At 42.2% G+C, this 18,962-nt stretch overlaps 1 protein-coding gene across 2 annotated transcripts in view; it reads left to right on the top strand.

The window, feature by feature from the left end:
• LOC115203948 (synaptic vesicle glycoprotein 2C) overlaps positions 1–18,962 on the top strand; it is an 86,999-nt gene that overhangs the window by 23,383 nt on the left and 44,654 nt on the right. For both annotated transcript variants that reach the window (XM_029769052.1, XM_029769051.1), the window contains exon 2: positions 4,787–5,800. In XM_029769052.1, coding sequence (XP_029624912.1) covers positions 5,182–5,800 — 619 coding nt within the window. In that variant the 5' untranslated portion in view covers positions 4,787–5,181. The remainder of the gene's footprint in view (positions 1–4,786; positions 5,801–18,962) is intronic.

The following is an 18,962-nucleotide window of genomic DNA, read 5'->3' as shown; positions in this document are numbered from 1 at the left end:
TAAAAAGTATATGGGACCTGGCTGCAAAAATAAGTAGGAACAAAAGTAAAACAATAGGGTCAGAAGGATTGTGCACCCGCAAACAACAACAAAAGAACATTAGAGAAATGAAAATTAATTGTCACATCCCTGTCGGTCTGTCTTTACACAGGTCAGTGGAGACACGTGCCTGCTTCCCATTTATATACACAGTGCATTCAGGAAAGTATGCAGACCCCTTGACTTTAACAACATTTTGTTACGTTACAACCTTATTCTAAAATGATTAAAAAAAATAAAAATATCAGCAATCTACACAAAATATCCCATAATGACCGAGCAAAATCGTTTTGGGGATTTTTTTTGCAATTTATAAAAAAAAAAAAACTGAATACGTTATTTACATAAGTATTCAGAACCTTTGCTATAAGACACAAAATTGAGCTCAGGTGCATCCTGTTTCTATTGATCATCCTAGAGATGTTTCTACAACTTGATTGGAGTCCGCCTATGGTAAATTCAATTGATTGGACATTATTTGGAAAGGCACAGACCTGTCTATATAAGGTCCCACAGTTGGCAGTGCATGTCAGAGCAAAAACCAAGCCATGAGGTTGAAGGAGTTGTCCTTAAAGCTCTGAGACAAGATTGTGTCGATGCACAGATCTGGGAATGGTACCAAAACATTTCTGCAGCATTGAAGGTCCCCAAGAACACCGTGGCCTCCATTATGCTTAAATGGAAGAAGTTTGGAACCACCAAGACTCTTCATAGAGCTGACTGCCCGGCCAAACTGAGAAATCGGAGGAGAAGGGCCTTGATCAGAGAGTTGACCAAGAACACTCTGATAGAGCTTGAGAATTCCTCTGGGAGAACCTTCCAGAAGGACAACTATCTCTGCTGCGCTCTACCAATCAGGCCTTTATGGTAAAGTGGCCAGACGGAAGCCATTCCTCAGTAAACGGCATATGACAGCCCACTTGGAGTTTGCCAAAAGGCACACAAAGACTCTAAAACCATAAGAAATAAGATTCTCTGTTCTGATGAAACCAAGATTGAACTCTTTGGCCTGAATGCCAAGCGTTACATCTGGAGGAAACCTGGCAACATCCCTACGGTGAAACATGGTGGTGACAGCATCATGCAGTGGGGATGTTTTTCAGCAGCAGGGACTGGGAGACTAGTCAGGATAGAAAGGAAATATGAATGGAGCAAAGTACATAGAGTTCCTTGATGAAAACCTGCTCCAGAGCGCTCAGGACCTCAGACTGGCACAAAGGTTCACCTTCCAACAGGACAACGACGCTAAGCACACAGCCAAGACAATGCAGGAGTGGCTTCGGGACAAGTCTCTGAATGGCCTTGAGTGGCCCAGCCAGTGGTGAAATAAAAAAATAAAAAATAAATAAAGAGCCCGGACTTGAACCTGATCGAACATCTCTGGAGAGACCTGAAAATTGCTCTGCAGTGAGGCCCCCCCCCATCCAACCTGACAGAGCTTGATAGGATCTGCAGAGAATGGGAGAAACTCCCCAAATAACGGTGTGCCGAGCTTGTAGCATCATACCCAAGAAGACTCAAGGCTGTAATTGATGCCAAAGGTACTTCAACAAAGTACTGAGTAAAGGGTCTGAATACTTATGTAAATATGATATTTCCGTTTTTTTTTTTGTAAATTTGCAAAATTGTTTGAAAAACTGTTTTTGCTTTGTCATTATAGGGTATTGTGTGTAGATTGATGAGGGGAAAAAACGATTTAATACATTTTAGAGTAACGCTGTAACATAACAAAATGTGGAAAAATTAGGCTATACCTAGCAATGCAAATGGCTTTCTGAGATACAAATAATATTACTACACAGATCATACACATAACTTTAGCTAGCAAGCCAGCCAGCTAACGTTAGCTAGCTAGCTAACAGTAGCCTTTAACTTGCAATGAACAACTTTGACAAAATTGGAAACATATAATATCTGAAAATGTATTTTGACCCTTACCCATATATATCGATGAATGCTTCTCCCTCTCTGTCATGGATGCCATGGTTGCCCTTATTTGGAAGATGTAATCCAGAGATAGGTGTTTTATACAACAGCCTTCTCTTTTCGACTCCCTCTGCATTTGCAATCAAACGCTGCTTCCACTGGGCATTCCACTGATTTCGAAACATGGTCAACTTCTTCTGTGACAACAGCACTGTTGTTTGCCATGTCTTCCTCATCACTGCCATTAGAAGACTCTACAATGTTTTTGCCTAGATCATGAATTTCCTCATCGTCTGATTCATTTTCAGTCAGATAGAATAAGCATGGCACGATCGTCCTCCAGAAAATAATCCATCACAACTTTTCCCCACTGATCTTTGTCAATAGGGCCTGCTAAATTCAGGGCAGCAATGTTGTTGAGAGCATTAGAAACACTTTTGAAGTTCTCCATGATATCTTTCAAAAAAGCTGCAGTAGCAAGGATTATCTACACATACTGAGCAGCTTACATTATAGACAGAAGCCTGCTACATGGCTAATCTGAACTCATCTCTCGGAATGTCCAGCCCATCCATTATCTCAGCCAATCATGGCTGGCGGGAAGGTTCCTTTCTTTATCCGTGGTGAAACCAACTAGGCTCGTAATTTCACCATTTTATTCGTATTTACAGATGGCATGCACGTTTGTTATTAAGGCACATGAAAGTTCACATGTTCCAGAAAGCATTTCCGCCTAAAAACACATTTTGATTTAAAAAAATAAAACTTTTACCTCTAAATGTCTCTCCTCTGGGCTGGCGTCCTGGTGAGACTGAGACAAAGTGAAAATCGACCAGCACTCACCTGCGTTTTATCGGTAAATGTCCAGTCACTCAAGAATATGATGGATGAGCTTCGTTCGAGAGTCTCCTATCAAAGAGACTTGAAAAGCTGCAACATTAAATGCCTTGCAGAAACTTCGCTGGCTGAATCTATGATCATAGAACTCAGTGGTTTCTCACCTGATATAGAATAAGCTGCAGACCTTTTTATCTACCAAAAGAGTTCTCATCTGTAATTACCATGGCTGTCTACATCCCTCCACAAGCCAACACCACTTTGGCAAACAACAAACTGTATGAGGCCATAAACAAATAAGAAACCGCAAACCCAGGGGCAGCATTTCTGGTGGACGGAGACTTTAAAGCAGGCAGACTTAAAACCGGTCTACCTCACTTCTACCAACACGTCTCCTCCGCCATTAGGGTTGCTAAAACTCTAGACCATGTTTATTCTACCCACAGAAACGCATACAGAACTAGGGATGTTAACAGTTAACCGTTAATCCATTAGCCGACAAAAATACATTTGACCGGTCATGCTTATCGGTCTATAGGTTAATTTGCATAATTTTGAGGAATTCAATTGGCTCGTGTATTTTTCCATTAGTGGTCATGTATCTTATCACACGCACACAGCATACAGAGCCTGGTTTGGGGAGCAGAATGGCCTATCACCTGTCAGACAGCACGAGAGCAGTTCCTCAAAAAGCTGCTACTGGAGTGAAACATGCTTTTATAAGCCCAGTCATTGCGCAACCAATAATTCTAAATGCAACACGTGTTAAATGTTTTGATGGCCACACGATTCATGTGCTAAAACGGTTTTGATAGTCTCGATTAAAAATAGCTACCATTTTATTTCTCAATCTCAACTCGTAATTAAAGCACGTCTCCCATTCGCCATTCAAGTGCATAGGTTGCTTTCAATGGTAGCCATGATATCAATGCGTTACCCACCACTTTACAATGTGAGTTTGAGGGATTAAAATGGCCCGAAAGTTGCTAAGCCATAGACTGTTCACTCTGCTACCATCCAGCAAACGGTACCGAAACATCGGTTCTCAGACTAACATGCTCCGAGACAGCTTCTACCCCACAGCTATAAGACTGCTAAATAGCCATAACACTGCTATACAGTTAATTAACTGGTTCATTAAGACTGCATTGACCCTATCTTGCATTTACCCTATGCACACTCACAAGACTATTATACACACTATATACACACTCACTCAGACACATTACACTGACACACTTACAAAAAAAACACACACATACACAATCATACACACACACTTTAACACTCATCATATGCTGCTGCTACTCTGTTTTTTATTTTACTCTTATTATTATCTATCCTGATGCCTAGTAACTTTACCCTGCCTTCATGTACATATCTACCTCAAATACCTCGTACCTCTGCACATTGATCTGGGCATCCTTGGGACGGGCTCAAAAACAAGCATTTCACAGTAACGTCTACACCCGTTGTATTCGGCGCATGTGACACATAAAATGTAATTACATCTTTGATTTAATGGTGAAGCAGGATGGAACACACATGCTGAGACAGAATACACAAACTCTAGACCAGTCTAGAGACGGAACACAGAAACTAGATGGAATGTACAGTATAGGACTAGATGGATCAGACCTAACCGGAACTCGTAGACCCCCAAACAGATCACATGCGTGTCTCAGACCCATTCCAGTCAGAGAGTGTATGGAATGGATCCACTTTTATTTAGCCCCTTCTCTCTGTCCCTTGTTTCCGCCTTTTACGTTCATTTCCTTCCATTGACGTCACAGACAGATTCCCTGGTAAGGTTGAGGAAGAGTTCTAGCTAGTACACTGAAGTCCTCAAGGCTTCCTCACTAAATCTACAGGCACAAACAGTCCACTCTGCAGAGAACCTGACTTTAGGGACTGACACCGAGATGGGACATTAAACCTGAAAACTGCTGGACCAGAAATTAAGCAAATGTATCTCTCTCCACAGAAAGATGAGCTGTGACCAGACCTAAAGACAGCGTGGATGGTGATCTCTCCTACTGGAACTCAGCTGTCTTCACCTCTCAACCGTGTGACTGCTCCCATCCCACTGCCATAGAGATCTGCTCTCCCTCACACCAGCAGCAGCAGCTAGCTACCCTAGCCAACGCTAGTATCATTTGAACCATCACCCAACTTACTGTGATTTGCTGCAACTGAGTTGCCCTGTTGTAACTTACATCAGAAGAAAGTAAGCTAACGTAAGTTACTTTCTAATTTTCTCTCACACTTAGGTCAGCTTTTTTGGCAGTTCTTTTTGTCAGTGAGCATTGGCTCCCAACTGACCTAGCTGCTTCGATAAAGGACAAATAAAGACAGGTAGATAGAATCAGAGTCAGCAAGATGGATGAGTCGTACAACAACAGGACGTCACTGGTGAAGGGCGCCAAGGACATCGCCAAGGAGGCCAAACGCCATGCCGCTAAGAAGGTCAGCAAGGTCGTCAACCGCGCCGCGGACGAGTACTCCTCCCAACGCAACTACAGCCAGTTCCAGAACGAGGACGACGACGATGATGACGGACGCTACGCCTACACGCAGCCCGACGGCAACGACCACTTCCCCGGTGGTCTTACCGCCAAAGACGAAGACGGGGAAGACTACGCCAGTGACGCCACGGAGGGTCACGATGATGAAGATGAGATCTATGAGGGGGAGTATCAGGGGGTGCCTGCTGACGGGAAGCCTAGGGACGGGCATGATTCTCTGGGTCAACTTGTCTCAGACAGCATGAGGGACCGTAAGGACCTGGAGCAGGAGAGGCAGGCGGACGAGGAGGAGCTGGCCCAGCAGTATGAGCTGATCATGCAGGAGTGTGGCCACGGCAGGTTCCAGTGGCAGCTGTTCTTCGTGCTGGGCATGGCGCTGATGTCTGATGGAGTGGAGGTGTTCGTGGTGGGGTTCGTCCTGCCCAGCGCCGAGCTGGACATGTGTGTCCCCAACTCTGGAGCAGGGTGGCTAGGTAAGGTGTGTGTGTGTGTGTGTGTTGTGTGTGTGTGTGTGTGTGTGTGTGTGTGTGTGTGTGTGTGTGTGTGTGTGTGTGTGTTATATATCTGGGAATTTTTTTTTGATGATATATTGTATCGTGTCATTTTGACAATAGAGCAATATTATTTTTGCGCAAGTTGGCTGTACCTGTACCAAAACTCCAGAATTGTCCTTTGATAGCATGTTCTCCATGTTCTTTTTCAATAGGGAGCCAATTTGATTTCAGCACTTTTATTTCCATGACTGATCAGAACTCGTTTTCTCATGGCTCTCTCTTCTCCCTCTGCAGCAGACATACAGTGCATTCGGAATGTATTCAGAACCCTTGACTTTTTTCTACATTTTGTTACACTACAGCCTTATTCCAAAAGGATTAAATAGATATTTTCCCTCATCAAATTACACACAATACCCATAATGACAAAGCAAAAACAAGCTTGGCACACCTGTATTTGGGGAGTTCCTCCCATTCTTCTCTGCAGAGCGTTGCTGCACAGCTATTTTCAGGTCTCTCTAGAGATGTTCGATCAGGTTCGATCAAGTCCGGGCTCTGTCTGGGCCACTCAAGGACGTTCAGAGGCTTGTCCCAAGGCATCTTCTGTGTTGTTTTGGCTGTGTGGTTAGGGTCGTTGTCCTGTTGGAAGGTGAACCATTGCCCCAGTTTGAGGTCCTGAGCGCTCTGGAGCAGGTTTTCATCAAGGATCTCTGTACTTTGCTCTGTTCATCTTTCCCTCGATCCTGACTAGTCTCCCAGTCCCTGCCGCTGAAAAACATCCCCTCAGCATGTTGCTGGCACCACCACGCTTCACCTTAGGGATGGTGCCAGGTTTCTTCCAGATTTGACACTTGGCATTCAGGCCAAAGAGTTCAATCTTGGTTTCATCAGAACAGAGAATCTTGTTTCTCATGATCTGAGAGGTTTTTGGGTGCCTTTTGGCAAACTCCAAGCAGGCTATCATGTGCCTTTCACTGAGGAGTGGCCACTCTACCATAAACGCCTGATTGGTGGAGTGCTACAGAGATGGATGTCCTTCTGGAAGGTTCTCCCATCTCCACAGAGGAACTCTGGAGCTCTGTCAGAGTGACCATAGGGTTCTTGGTCACCTCCCTGATCAAGGCCCTTTTCCCCCGATTGCTCAGTTTGGCCAGGCGGCCAGCTCTAGGAAGAGTCTTGGTGGTTCCAAACTTCTTCCATTTAAGAATGATGGAGGCCACTGTGTTCTTGGGGACCTCCAGATCTGTGCCTCGACACAATCCTATCTCGGAGCTCTACAGACAATTCCTTCGACCTCATGGCTTGGTTTTTGCTCTGACACCTTATATAGACAGTTATGTGCCTTTCCAAATCATGTCCAATCAATAGAATTTACCAAAGGTGAACTCCAATCAAGATGTAGAAACATCTCAAGGATGATCAATGGGAACAGGATGCACCTGAGCTCAATTTCGAGTCTCGTTGTAAAGGGTCTGAATAAGGTATTTCTGTTTTTTAAGTTGAATAAATCTGAAAACCTGTTTTCGCTTTGTCATTATGGCGTATTGTGTGTAGATTTATGATAAAAAATGTATTTCATCAATTTTAGAATAAGCATGTAACGTAACAAAATGTGGGAAAAGTCAAGGGGTCTGAATACTTTCCAAATGCACTCAATGGTGAGCAATATGTTTGGAATATCGAATCACAATTAAATCACAGTATCGAATCAAAATACATGTAGAATCGTGATAATCGTGAGAATCGCAATACATATCGTATCGGCCTAAGTATCGTGATAATATCATATCTTAAGGTACCTGGCAATTCCCAGCCCTAGTAGAAACAGGGGCAGTGAGGACATTGGATGCCATTTACAACTGTATTCTCATTGCGTTCGAGCATGCTGAGTTATCATGCCACCTATGGGACGCCGTTTTGGTCTTTGCGTGTCAAGTGACTGCAGTTTCTACTGGCCATTGTTTTCAGGCTGGATGTATTGGGGCTAGCTAAAGCTAGCTACCACAGAAGTTGCGGTCAAACAAATAATGCCTTATTACCATCACGGTATTGAAAACACATCGTTCGTGGCCAGTGTGTTCCTGTTTGCAGACTTTTTTGTACAGCTTTGACAGTGCTACTGATAGTGGCGGCGCTTGGCTTACACGTGCAAATTCAGCACACACAACATTCTAATAGAATTGGGTTATTTGACGTGTCAAATTAAAAGCTTATTTAACGCGTGAAATAGTGTTATTTGACAATAATCTTTTTTTTAACATGTAAAGACCCAAATGGTGTTCCATACCCACCAGCTATTTGTATACCTGAGTAAGAGGTGTTTCCTTTCCTTCCGCACTAGGGAGCAGTGTGTATGTTGTTAGTGTCTACAGAACTATGAATTCCAAGGCCACATAAACCCAGATGCAGTTAACATGTCATCTTCCTCATCATCCTATCTGAGGTAACGGTGACTCACTCTAAAGAAACAGAGAAACCACCCACTGCGCACACCAATTCATCACCAAGTCATTTCAAAGAGGATAATTGGGTAATATTTGTTTGAAATTCAGGGGGCAGGTGCTCAGAATGAAAAACACTTCTATACTTTTATTTTATTTTTGAGCACAGCCCTATTTATTTCTGCAGCAACACACTCACTCACCCAACCTGACAGGGCTTGAGAGGAAATGCAGAGAAGAATGTGCGAAACTCCCCAAATACAGGTGTGCCAAAACATATAATAATAATTTTTCAAAAAAGAACACAATAAAATAGCAGTAATGAGGCTATATATACAGGGGGGACCGGTACCGAGTCAGTGTGCGGGGGTACAGGTTAGTTGAGGTAATTTGTACATGTAGGTAGGGTTAAAGTGACCAAACATCGATAATAAACAGCAGGTAGCAGCAGTGTAAAAACAAAAGGGGGTGTCAATGCAAATAGTCCAAGTGGCCATTTGATTAATTGTTCAGCAGTCTTATGGCTTGGGGGTAGAAGCTATTAAGGAACCTTTTCGACCTGGCACCACACTGCCAAGTCTCTGACCTCCTCCCTATAGACTGTCTCATCATTGTCTGTGATCAGGCCTACCACCGTTGTCTCGTCAGCAAACTTAATGATGGTGTTGGAGTCGTGCTTGGCCACGCAGTCGTGAGTGAACAGGGAGTATAGGAGGAGACTAAGCACGCACCCCTGAGGTGCCCCCGTGTTGAGGATCAGCGTGGCAGATGTGTTGTTGCCTACCTTTTACAACTGGGGGCGGCCCGTCAGGAAGTCCAGGATCCTATTGCAGAGGGAGGTGTTTAGTCCCATGGTCCTTAGCTTAGTGATGAGCTTCGTGAACACTATGGTGTTGAATGCTGAGCTGTAGTCAATGAACAGCATTCTCACATAGGTGTTCCTTTTGTCCAGGTGGGAAAGGGCAGTATGGAGTGCGATTGAGATTGTATCATCTATGTATCTGTTGGGACGGTATACAAATGGAGGGGGTCTAGGGTTTCCGGGATGATGGGGTTGATGTAAGCCATGACCAGACTTTCAAAGCACTTCCTGGCTACAGGCGTTTGTGCAATGAGGCGATAGTCATTTAGGCAGGTTACCTTCCTTTTCTTGGGCACAGGGACTATGGTGTCTGCTTGAAACATGTAGGTATTACAGACTCGGTCAGGGAGAGGTTGAAAATATCAGTGAAGACACTTTCCAGTTAGTCCGTGCATGCTCTGAGTACACCTCCTGGTAATCCGTCTGGCCCCACAGCCTTGTGAATGTTGACTTGCTTAAAGGTCTTGCTCACATCGGCTATGGAGAGCTTGACCCACAGAGTCTTCCGGAACAGCTGGTGCTCTCATGCATGCTTCAGTGTCGCTTGCCTCGAAGTGAGCATAAAAGGCATTATGCCCGTCTGGTAGGCTCGCTTCACTGGGCAGCTCTCAGCTGAGTTTCCCTTTGTAGTCCGTAATAGTTTGTAAGCCCTGCCACATCCGACGAGCGTCAGAGCCAGTGTAGTAGGAATTAATCCTAGTCCTGTATTGACGCTTTGCCCGTTTGATGCTTTGTCTGAGGGCATAGCGGGATTTCATATAAACGTCCGGATTAGTGTCCCACTCCTTGAAAGCAACCTCTTTAGCCTTTAGCTCAGTGCGGATGTTGCCTGTAATCCATGGCTTCTGGTTGGGATATGTATGTACGGTCACTGTGGGGACAACGTCATCGATGCACTTATTGATGAAGCCGGTGACTGAGGTGGTATACTCCTCAATGCCATCGGATGAATCCTGGAACATATTCCAGTCTGTGCTAGCAAAACAGTCCTATAGCATAGCATCCGTGTCATCTGACCACTTCCGTATTGAGCGAGTCAGCTACTTCCTGCATTAGATTTTTGCTTGAAAGTAGGAATCAGGAGGATAGAATTATGGTCAGATTTGCCAAATGGAGAGTGAGGAAGAGCTTTGTACGCATCTCTGTGTGTGGAGTAAAAGTGGTCTATGTTTTTTTCCCTCTGGTTCCACATGTGAAATGCTGGTAGAAATTAGGTAAAATAGATTTAAGTTTGCCTGCATTATGGTCCCCGGCCACTAGGAGCACCGCTTCTGGATGAGCATTTTCTTTTTAGCTTATGGCCTTACACAGCTCGTTGAGTGCGTTCTTAGTGCCAGCAGCGGTTTGCGGTGGTAAATAGACGGCTACAAAGAATATAGATGAAAACACTCCTGGTTGATAGTGTGGTCAACAGCTTATCATATGGTACTCTACCTCAGGCAAGCAATACCTCAAGACTACCTTAATATTAGACATCATGCATCATATGTTATTGACAAATAGACACACACTCCCACCTCTTGTTTTACCGGACGTAGCTGTTCTGTCCTGCCGATGCACGGAAAACCCAGCCAACTGTTTGTTATCCGTGTCGTCGTTCAGCCACGACACTGTGAGACATAAAATATTACAGTTTTTAATGTCCCGTTGGAAGGATAGTCTCGAATGGAGCTCATTCAGTTTATTCTCCAGTGATTGCACGTTGGCCAATAGAATGGATTGTAGAGGTTTGTTACCCACTCACCGACTAATTCTCACAAGGCACCCTGATCTGCGCCCCCTGTATTTCCTTATTTTCTTCATGCGAATGACGGAGATTTGGGCCTTGTCCGGGAGCAACATTAAATCCTTCGCGTCAGACTCATTAAAGAAAAAATATTCGTCCAGTTCCAGGTGAGTAATCGCTGTCCAGAAGCTCTTTTCGGTCATAAGAGACGGTAGCATCAATATTATGTACAAAATGAGTTACAAACAATGCGAAAAAACACACAAAATAGCACAATTGGTTAAACAGCAGACATCCACTCCGGCGACATTTTTCTGGACAATAATCACGATGAGATAAATCAAGTTCTTGACCTCAGCTGAATCTGGTAATGAATGGTGTGGATGTTGAACAAGTTGTGGAGACTAAATTACTTGGTGTTACCTTAGATTGTAAACTGTCATGTTCAACACATATAGATTCAATGGTTGTAAAGATGGGGAGAGGTCTGTCTGTAAAAAATAGATTCTGTGCTTTTTTGACACCACACACAAGTGCTGCAAAGAAAGCTGCAGCTGGCCCAGAACAGAGCTGAACGTCTTGCTCTTCATTGTAATCAGAGGGCTAATATTAATACTACGCATGCCAATCTCTCTTGGCTAAGAGTTGAGGAAAGACCTACTCCGTCACTTCTTGTTTTTATAAGAAATATTAATGTGTTGGAAATTCCAAATTGTTTGCATATTCAACTTACACACAGCTCTGACACACACACTTACCCCACCAGACATGCCACCAGGGGTATTTTCACAGTCTCCAGGTCCAGAACAAATTCAAGGAAATGTACAGTATTATACAGAGCCATGAGTGCATGGCACTCCCTTCCATCTTGTATAGCGTAAGTAAACAGCAAACCTGGTTCAAAAATACAAATAAAGCAACACCTCACGGTGCAACACCTTTCCACCTTGTGACCTACTTGTTGTGTGTATGTACTGACATGTATGTATAACTGATAGATGCACACACACTCTATTGTAAAGTTGTAAAGTTTTTCATCTGTAATGTTGGACCCCAGTAAGACTAACTGTCGCCATTGGAGTTGGCCATGGATGTGTTACTCATTTTACGTTTGTAAGAGAGCCTTAACTTTAGGCTATTTGCTTCATTACGAAAGTAATATAGAATTGTGTTTGGTTGACAACTCAACCAAATACCAACATTTAAAGTAGATGTATCTACTGCATGGATAGTTCCATCTGAGCCACTGGCTTAATCCCATATTTGTACTTGTATATTTGGTTGAGTTGGAGACGGGAATCCAACATATCATTTATTAACATGTCGACAAGTTAATAGGCTATTTATTGTATTTGTCACGCCCTGACCATAGAGAGCCATTGTTTCTCTATGGTGTAGTAGGTCAGGGCATGACTAGGGTGTGATCTAGTATATCTATGTCTATGTTGTGTTCTAGTTTCTTTTTCTATTTTGGGGTTTTGTATGATTCCCAATTAGAGGCAGCTGGTAATCGTTGTCTCTAATTGGGGATCATATTTAAGTAGTTATTTTTCCCACCTGTCTTTGTGGGATCTTGTTTCTGTGTAGTTGCCTATGAGCACTGCTTGAGCATCACGTATAGTCTATTCTTTCTTGTTTTGTGCGTTTCACTTAAATAAAATATGTAGAACCCAGATCACGCTGCACATTGGTCCGAGTATGCTTCCAGTTCGTACGACGAGCGTGACAGTATTTCAAATGAGATAATGAATTGTGTTTGGTTGTCAAACCAACCAAATATCAACATTTGAAGGAGATGGATCTTCTGCTTGGCTAGTTTAATTCCAGTTTGTCTACAAATGAGTAATTGTTAAGTTGGATTCACGTATCCATCTGAACCAAAAATCTAAGTTAAAGAACAGGACTAAATCAAATCAAACTTTTAATGTACTTTAAATGAAATTTGATTTGATTTAAAAAATAAAGTTTGATTTGATTGAGTCGTAGGGCGGCAGGTAGCCTAGCGGTTAAGAGCGTTGGACCAGTAACTGAAAGGTTGCTGGTTCAAATCCTAGAGCCGACTAGATGAAATATCTATCAATGTACCTTTGAGCAAGGCACTTAATCAAAATTACTCCTGTAAGTTGCTCTGAATAAGAATGTCTGCTAAATGTAGTCAGTCCTGTTCTCTAACATAGATTTTGGGTTGAGATGGAGATGGGAATCCAACATAATTATTAATTTGTAGACAAACTGGAATTAAAGTTATTAAATTAAAGACACTAAATATCATACATTTTTAACCAACCAGACCTTGAAACAGATGGCTGTCCCGCTCATTAGGCAACACCAACAACAACACATAAAACCTCACATAATTCTGCCCCAAAACAATGACAATTTCTCTCAACCAGGGGCATAAGGGCTTTTTACGTGAGCGTTGATGCTGTCTTGTGATAAGCAGTGCCCACTTTGTTGTATCACAGATCTGGGGAAAGGTACCAAAACATTTCTCTAGCATTGAAGGTCCCCAAGAACACAGTGGCCTCCATCATTCTTAAATGGAAGAAGTTTGGAACCACCAAGACTTCCTAGAGCTGGCCGCCCGGCCAAACTGAGCAATCGGGGTAGAAGGGCCTTGGTCAGGGAGGTGACCAAGAACCCAATGGTCACTCTGACAGATCTCCATAGTTCCTCTGTGGAGATGGGAGAACCTTCCAGAAGGACAACCCTCTCTGTAGCACTCCACCAATCAGGCCTTTATGGTAGAGTGGCCAGAGAGCTCTTTGATGAAAACCTGCTCCAGAGCACTAAGGACCTCAGACTGGGATGAAGGTTCACCTTCCTACAGGATAATGACCCTAAGCACACAGCCAAGCCAATACAGGAGTGGCTTCCGGACTTGAACCCGATCGAACATCTCTGGAGAGACCTGAAAATAGCTGTGCAGAGACGCTCCCCATCCAACCTGACAGAGCTTGAGAGGATCTGCAGAGAAGAATGGGAGAAACTCCTCAAATACATGTGTGCCAAGCTTGTAGGGTCATACCCAAGAAGACTCAAGGCTGTAATCACTGCCAAAGGTGCTTCAACAAAGTACTGAGTAAAGGGTCTGAATACTTATGTAAATGTTATATTTCAGTTTCTAAACTTATTTTTGCTTTGTCATAATGGGGTATTGTGTATAGATTGATCTGGATTTTTTCCCCAATCCCTTTTAGAACAAGGCTGTAACGTAACAAAATGTGGAAAAAGTCAAGGGGTCTGAATACTTTCCGAATGCACTGTAAATCATGTAGCAGATATAGGATATGGTAGAAAGAGTATGTGGCCTTTTCTGTAGCCTACAGGCTGGAGATAAAATGTATGAAAATGCAATGAGATGGACACTTTTTACGTCATGCTGGTTTCTCCTATTAAATAGCCTAACCTAAGACACTTTTTACATCACATAGCTTAACCTAAAATGCCACCCAATAAACAACATGTCTTAAAAACAGGACAGGTCAAAGTAAAATGGACAATATGGAATGAACAATCACAACTGTTGTCCAGGAGTTTCACCCTTTGTCATGATCATTGGTTTCAAGTTTGTATCTGTACATTTTTGACAAGCTGATAATAGCGAAAAAGAAAATACTTTTTCATTTCCCGCTGTGTAAACACACTGCAAATAGGCTCACAATAACTCCTGATAAAGTTGGGTAGCTGATATTCAGAGCTTCAATAGCCAAATTGATAAGTCAGGACTAACAAAGCCAATGCAACAGCCTGTTTTACAAATGGTGGGCCTACCACATGGATGGGAATTCATAAAATTCCGTTGTGGGCTAACATGGTAGGCTACACCCCAGTAAGCAAGAGGCGTCGTCTTTTGGACGTCTTTTTTTGGTGTTTTATAAACGGTAGGCTTACCACATACTGTAGATGGGCATTCATAACATTCAATTTCACCTCAGTAAGCATGGACTGACGCCAGTGCCTTTTTAATGTTTTTTTTGGTGCAGTTCGGACCAGCCTTGATTTCCACATCCATGGACAATGTTTTTTGGTCAGATTTTGGTTCAGATTTTGTTCGTTCTGGACAGCCTTGATTTGGCCCCAAAAATAATTATTTTCAATTTTGATTCAGAACCAAATATAAACGTGATTTCAACATCCGGAAAATACATATTTTTAACGTCTGGAAAATACCTATTTTTAACATCCGGAAAATGTATATTTTCAATTTTCATTCCGAACTGAAAATGAACCTGATTTCAACGTCCGCAAAGTACGTATTTTCAACGTTCGGAAAAGATGCCTTTTCACCTTTCATTCAGGACCTAAATTGAACCTCAACGTCTTTTTAGTCTTTTAGACGTCTTTCCAACATCATCTTTCTTAATGGGACTATTCTAGTTTTGCATGGGAGCATTTTTTGGTCTCACCTAGGGCTGCAGAATGGCAAGGACCGGCCCTGGGCCTATGTTCTGTCTATTTCATGTGAATCCTGGGTTGAATTGAAACAATAGCTGTTGATGACTTTGCAAATGCTATATAGTCTTAAATAGCATCATTGATGATATATGAGTGATAAAGTATGGGTACATTTAATTTACTCTGTTAAACCTACCCTTTGGAATGACTTTGATAGCAACAGTAAATATATTTAGTAGAGATCTCTCAACATTTATTCTCATGATTGCACATTGTCAGAGACAAGTATCATAGCTAAGCAGGGCTGGGCTTGGTTATAACCCTGGATGGGAGAGCAAAAAATAGCTCTAGATTGATCAATTTAGCATTGAAGATCTGGTGATACATTAAAGGTATAAATTCAACATATTTTATCCAAGGTTTGTCTATGTTAAAATGTGGTTACCATGATTTTATTTTTTGTTTTTTTATTTCACCTTTATTTAACCAGGTAAGCTAGTTGAGAACAAGTTGTCATTTACAACTGCGACCTGGCCAAGATAAAGCAAAGCAGTGCGATACAAACAACAACACAGTGTTACACATGGAATAAACAAGCGTACAGTCAAATAACACAATCGAAAAAAAGAAAGTCTATGTACAGTGTGTGCAAATGTCATGAGGAGGTAAGGCAATAAATAGGCCATAGTAGCGAAGTAATTACAATTTAGCAAATTTAACACTGGAGTGATAGATGAGATGATGACATAATCCTGTGGTTGAAATTCCACTCTCTAAACAGCAGTTGATAATTCTTTCAAATCCAAGGTTTCCACTTAGATTTCACGTCACAATACGTTGACAAAAATTCTAACAGTTTGTGCTGAGATACAGAGGAACTGGTGCCTTAACCAGACCTCTTCAATTGCAGACCAAACACTTTAGGTGGTGTGTGTGTGTGTGTGTGTGTGTGTGTGTGTGTGTGAGTATGCTTCCAGTTCGTACGACGAGCGTGACAGTATTTCAAATGAGATAATGAATTGTGTTTGGTTGTCAAACCAACCAAATATCAACATTTGAAGGAGATGGATCTTCTGCTTGGCTAGTTTAATTCCAGTTTGTCTACAAATGAGTAATTGTTAAGTTGGATTCACGTATCCATCTGAACCAAAAATCTAAGTTAAAGAACAGGACTAAATCAAATCAAACTTTTAATGTACTTTAAATGAAATTTGATTTGATTTAAAAAATAAAGTTTGATTTGATTGAGTCGTAGGGCGGCAGGTAGCCTAGCGGTTAAGAGCGTTGGACCAGTAACTGAAAGGTTGCTGGTTCAAATCCTAGAGCCGACTAGATGAAATATCTATCAATGTACCTTTGAGCAAGGCACTTAATCAAAATTACTCCTGTAAGTTGCTCTGAATAAGAATGTCTGCTAAATGTAGTCAGTCCTGTTCTCTAACATAGATTTTGGGTTGAGATGGAGATGGGAATCCAACATAATTATTAATTTGTAGACAAACTGGAATTAAAGTTATTAAATTAAAGACACTAAATATCATACATTTTTAACCAACCAGACCTTGAAACAGATGGCTGTCCCGCTCATTAGGCAACACCAACAACAACACATAAAACCTCACATAATTCTGCCCCAAAACAATGACAATTTCTCTCAACCAGGGGCATAAGGGCTTTTTACGTGAGCGTTGATGCTGTCTTGTGATAAGCAGTGCCCACTTTGTTGTATCACAGATCTGGGGAAAGGTACCAAAACATTTCTCTAGCATTGAAGGTCCCCAAGAACACAGTGGCCTCCATCATTCTTAAATGGAAGAAGTTTGGAACCACCAAGACTTCCTAGAGCTGGCCGCCCGGCCAAACTGAGCAATCGGGGTAGAAGGGCCTTGGTCAGGGAGGTGACCAAGAACCCAATGGTCACTCTGACAGATCTCCATAGTTCCTCTGTGGAGATGGGAGAACCTTCCAGAAGGACAACCCTCTCTGTAGCACTCCACCAATCAGGCCTTTATGGTAGAGTGGCCAGAGAGCTCTTTGATGAAAACCTGCTCCAGAGCACTAAGGACCTCAGACTGGGATGAAGGTTCACCTTCCTACAGGATAATGACCCTAAGCACACAGCCAAGCCAATACAGGAGTGGCTTCCGGACTTGAACCCGATCGAACATCTCTGGAGAGACCTGAAAATAGCTGTGCAGAGACGCTCCCCATCCAACCTGACAGAGCTTGAGAGGATCTGCAGAGAAGAATGGGAGAAACTCCTCAAATACATGTGTGCCAAGCTTGTAGGGTCATACCCAAGAAGACTCAAGGCTGTAATCACTGCCAAAGGTGCTTCAACAAAGTACTGAGTAAAGGGTCTGAATACTTATGTAAATGTTATATTTCAGTTTCTAAACTTATTTTTGCTTTGTCATAATGGGGTATTGTGTATAGATTGATCTGGATTTTTTCCCCAATCCCTTTTAGAACAAGGCTGTAACGTAACAAAATGTGGAAAAAGTCAAGGGGTCTGAATACTTTCCGAATGCACTGTAAATCATGTAGCAGATATAGGATATGGTAGAAAGAGTATGTGGCCTTTTCTGTAGCCTACAGGCTGGAGATAAAATGTATGAAAATGCAATGAGATGGACACTTTTTACGTCATGCTGGTTTCTCCTATTAAATAGCCTAACCTAAGACACTTTTTACATCACATAGCTTAACCTAAAATGCCACCCAATAAACAACATGTCTTAAAAACAGGACAGGTCAAAGTAAAATGGACAATATGGAATGAACAATCACAACTGTTGTCCAGGAGTTTCACCCTTTGTCATGATCATTGGTTTCAAGTTTGTATCTGTACATTTTTGACAAGCTGATAATAGCGAAAAAGAAAATACTTTTTCATTTCCCGCTGTGTAAACACACTGCAAATAGGCTCACAATAACTCCTGATAAAGTTGGGTAGCTGATATTCAGAGCTTCAATAGCCAAATTGATAAGTCAGGACTAACAAAGCCAATGCAACAGCCTGTTTTACAAATGGTGGGCCTACCACATGGATGGGAATTCATAAAATTCCGTTGTGGGCTAACATGGTAGGCTACACCCCAGTAAGCAAGAGGCGTCGTCTTTTGGACGTCTTTTTTTGGTGTTTTATAAACGGTAGGCTTACCACATACTGTAGATGGGCATTCATAACATTCAATTTCACCTCAGTAAGCATGGACTGACGCCAGTGCCTTTTTAATGTTTTTTTTGGTGCAGTTCGGACCAGCCTTGATTTCCACATCCATGGACAATGTTTTTTGGTCAGATTTTGGTTCAGATTTTGTTCGTTCTGGACAGCCTTGATTTGGCCCCAAAAATAATTATTTTCAATTTTGATTCAGAACCAAATATAAACGTGATTTCAACATCCGGAAAATACATATTTTTAACGTCTGGAAAATACCTATTTTTAACATCCGGAAAATGTATATTTTCAATTTTCATTCCGAACTGAAAATGAACCTGATTTCAACGTCCGCAAAGTACGTATTTTCAACGTTCGGAAAAGATGCCTTTTCACCTTTCATTCAGGACCTAAATTGAACCTCAACGTCTTTTTAGTCTTTTAGACGTCTTTCCAACATCATCTTTCTTAATGGGACTATTCTAGTTTTGCATGGGAGCATTTTTTGGTCTCACCTAGGGCTGCAGAATGGCAAGGACCGGCCCTGGGCC

This window comes from Salmo trutta, chromosome 12, assembly GCF_901001165.1.
Source record: "Salmo trutta chromosome 12, fSalTru1.1, whole genome shotgun sequence".
NCBI classification, from domain to species: domain Eukaryota; kingdom Metazoa; phylum Chordata; class Actinopteri; order Salmoniformes; family Salmonidae; genus Salmo; species Salmo trutta.
The sequence above is the reverse complement of the archived record's forward strand: the minus strand, read 5'-3'. Positions and strand labels throughout refer to the sequence as shown.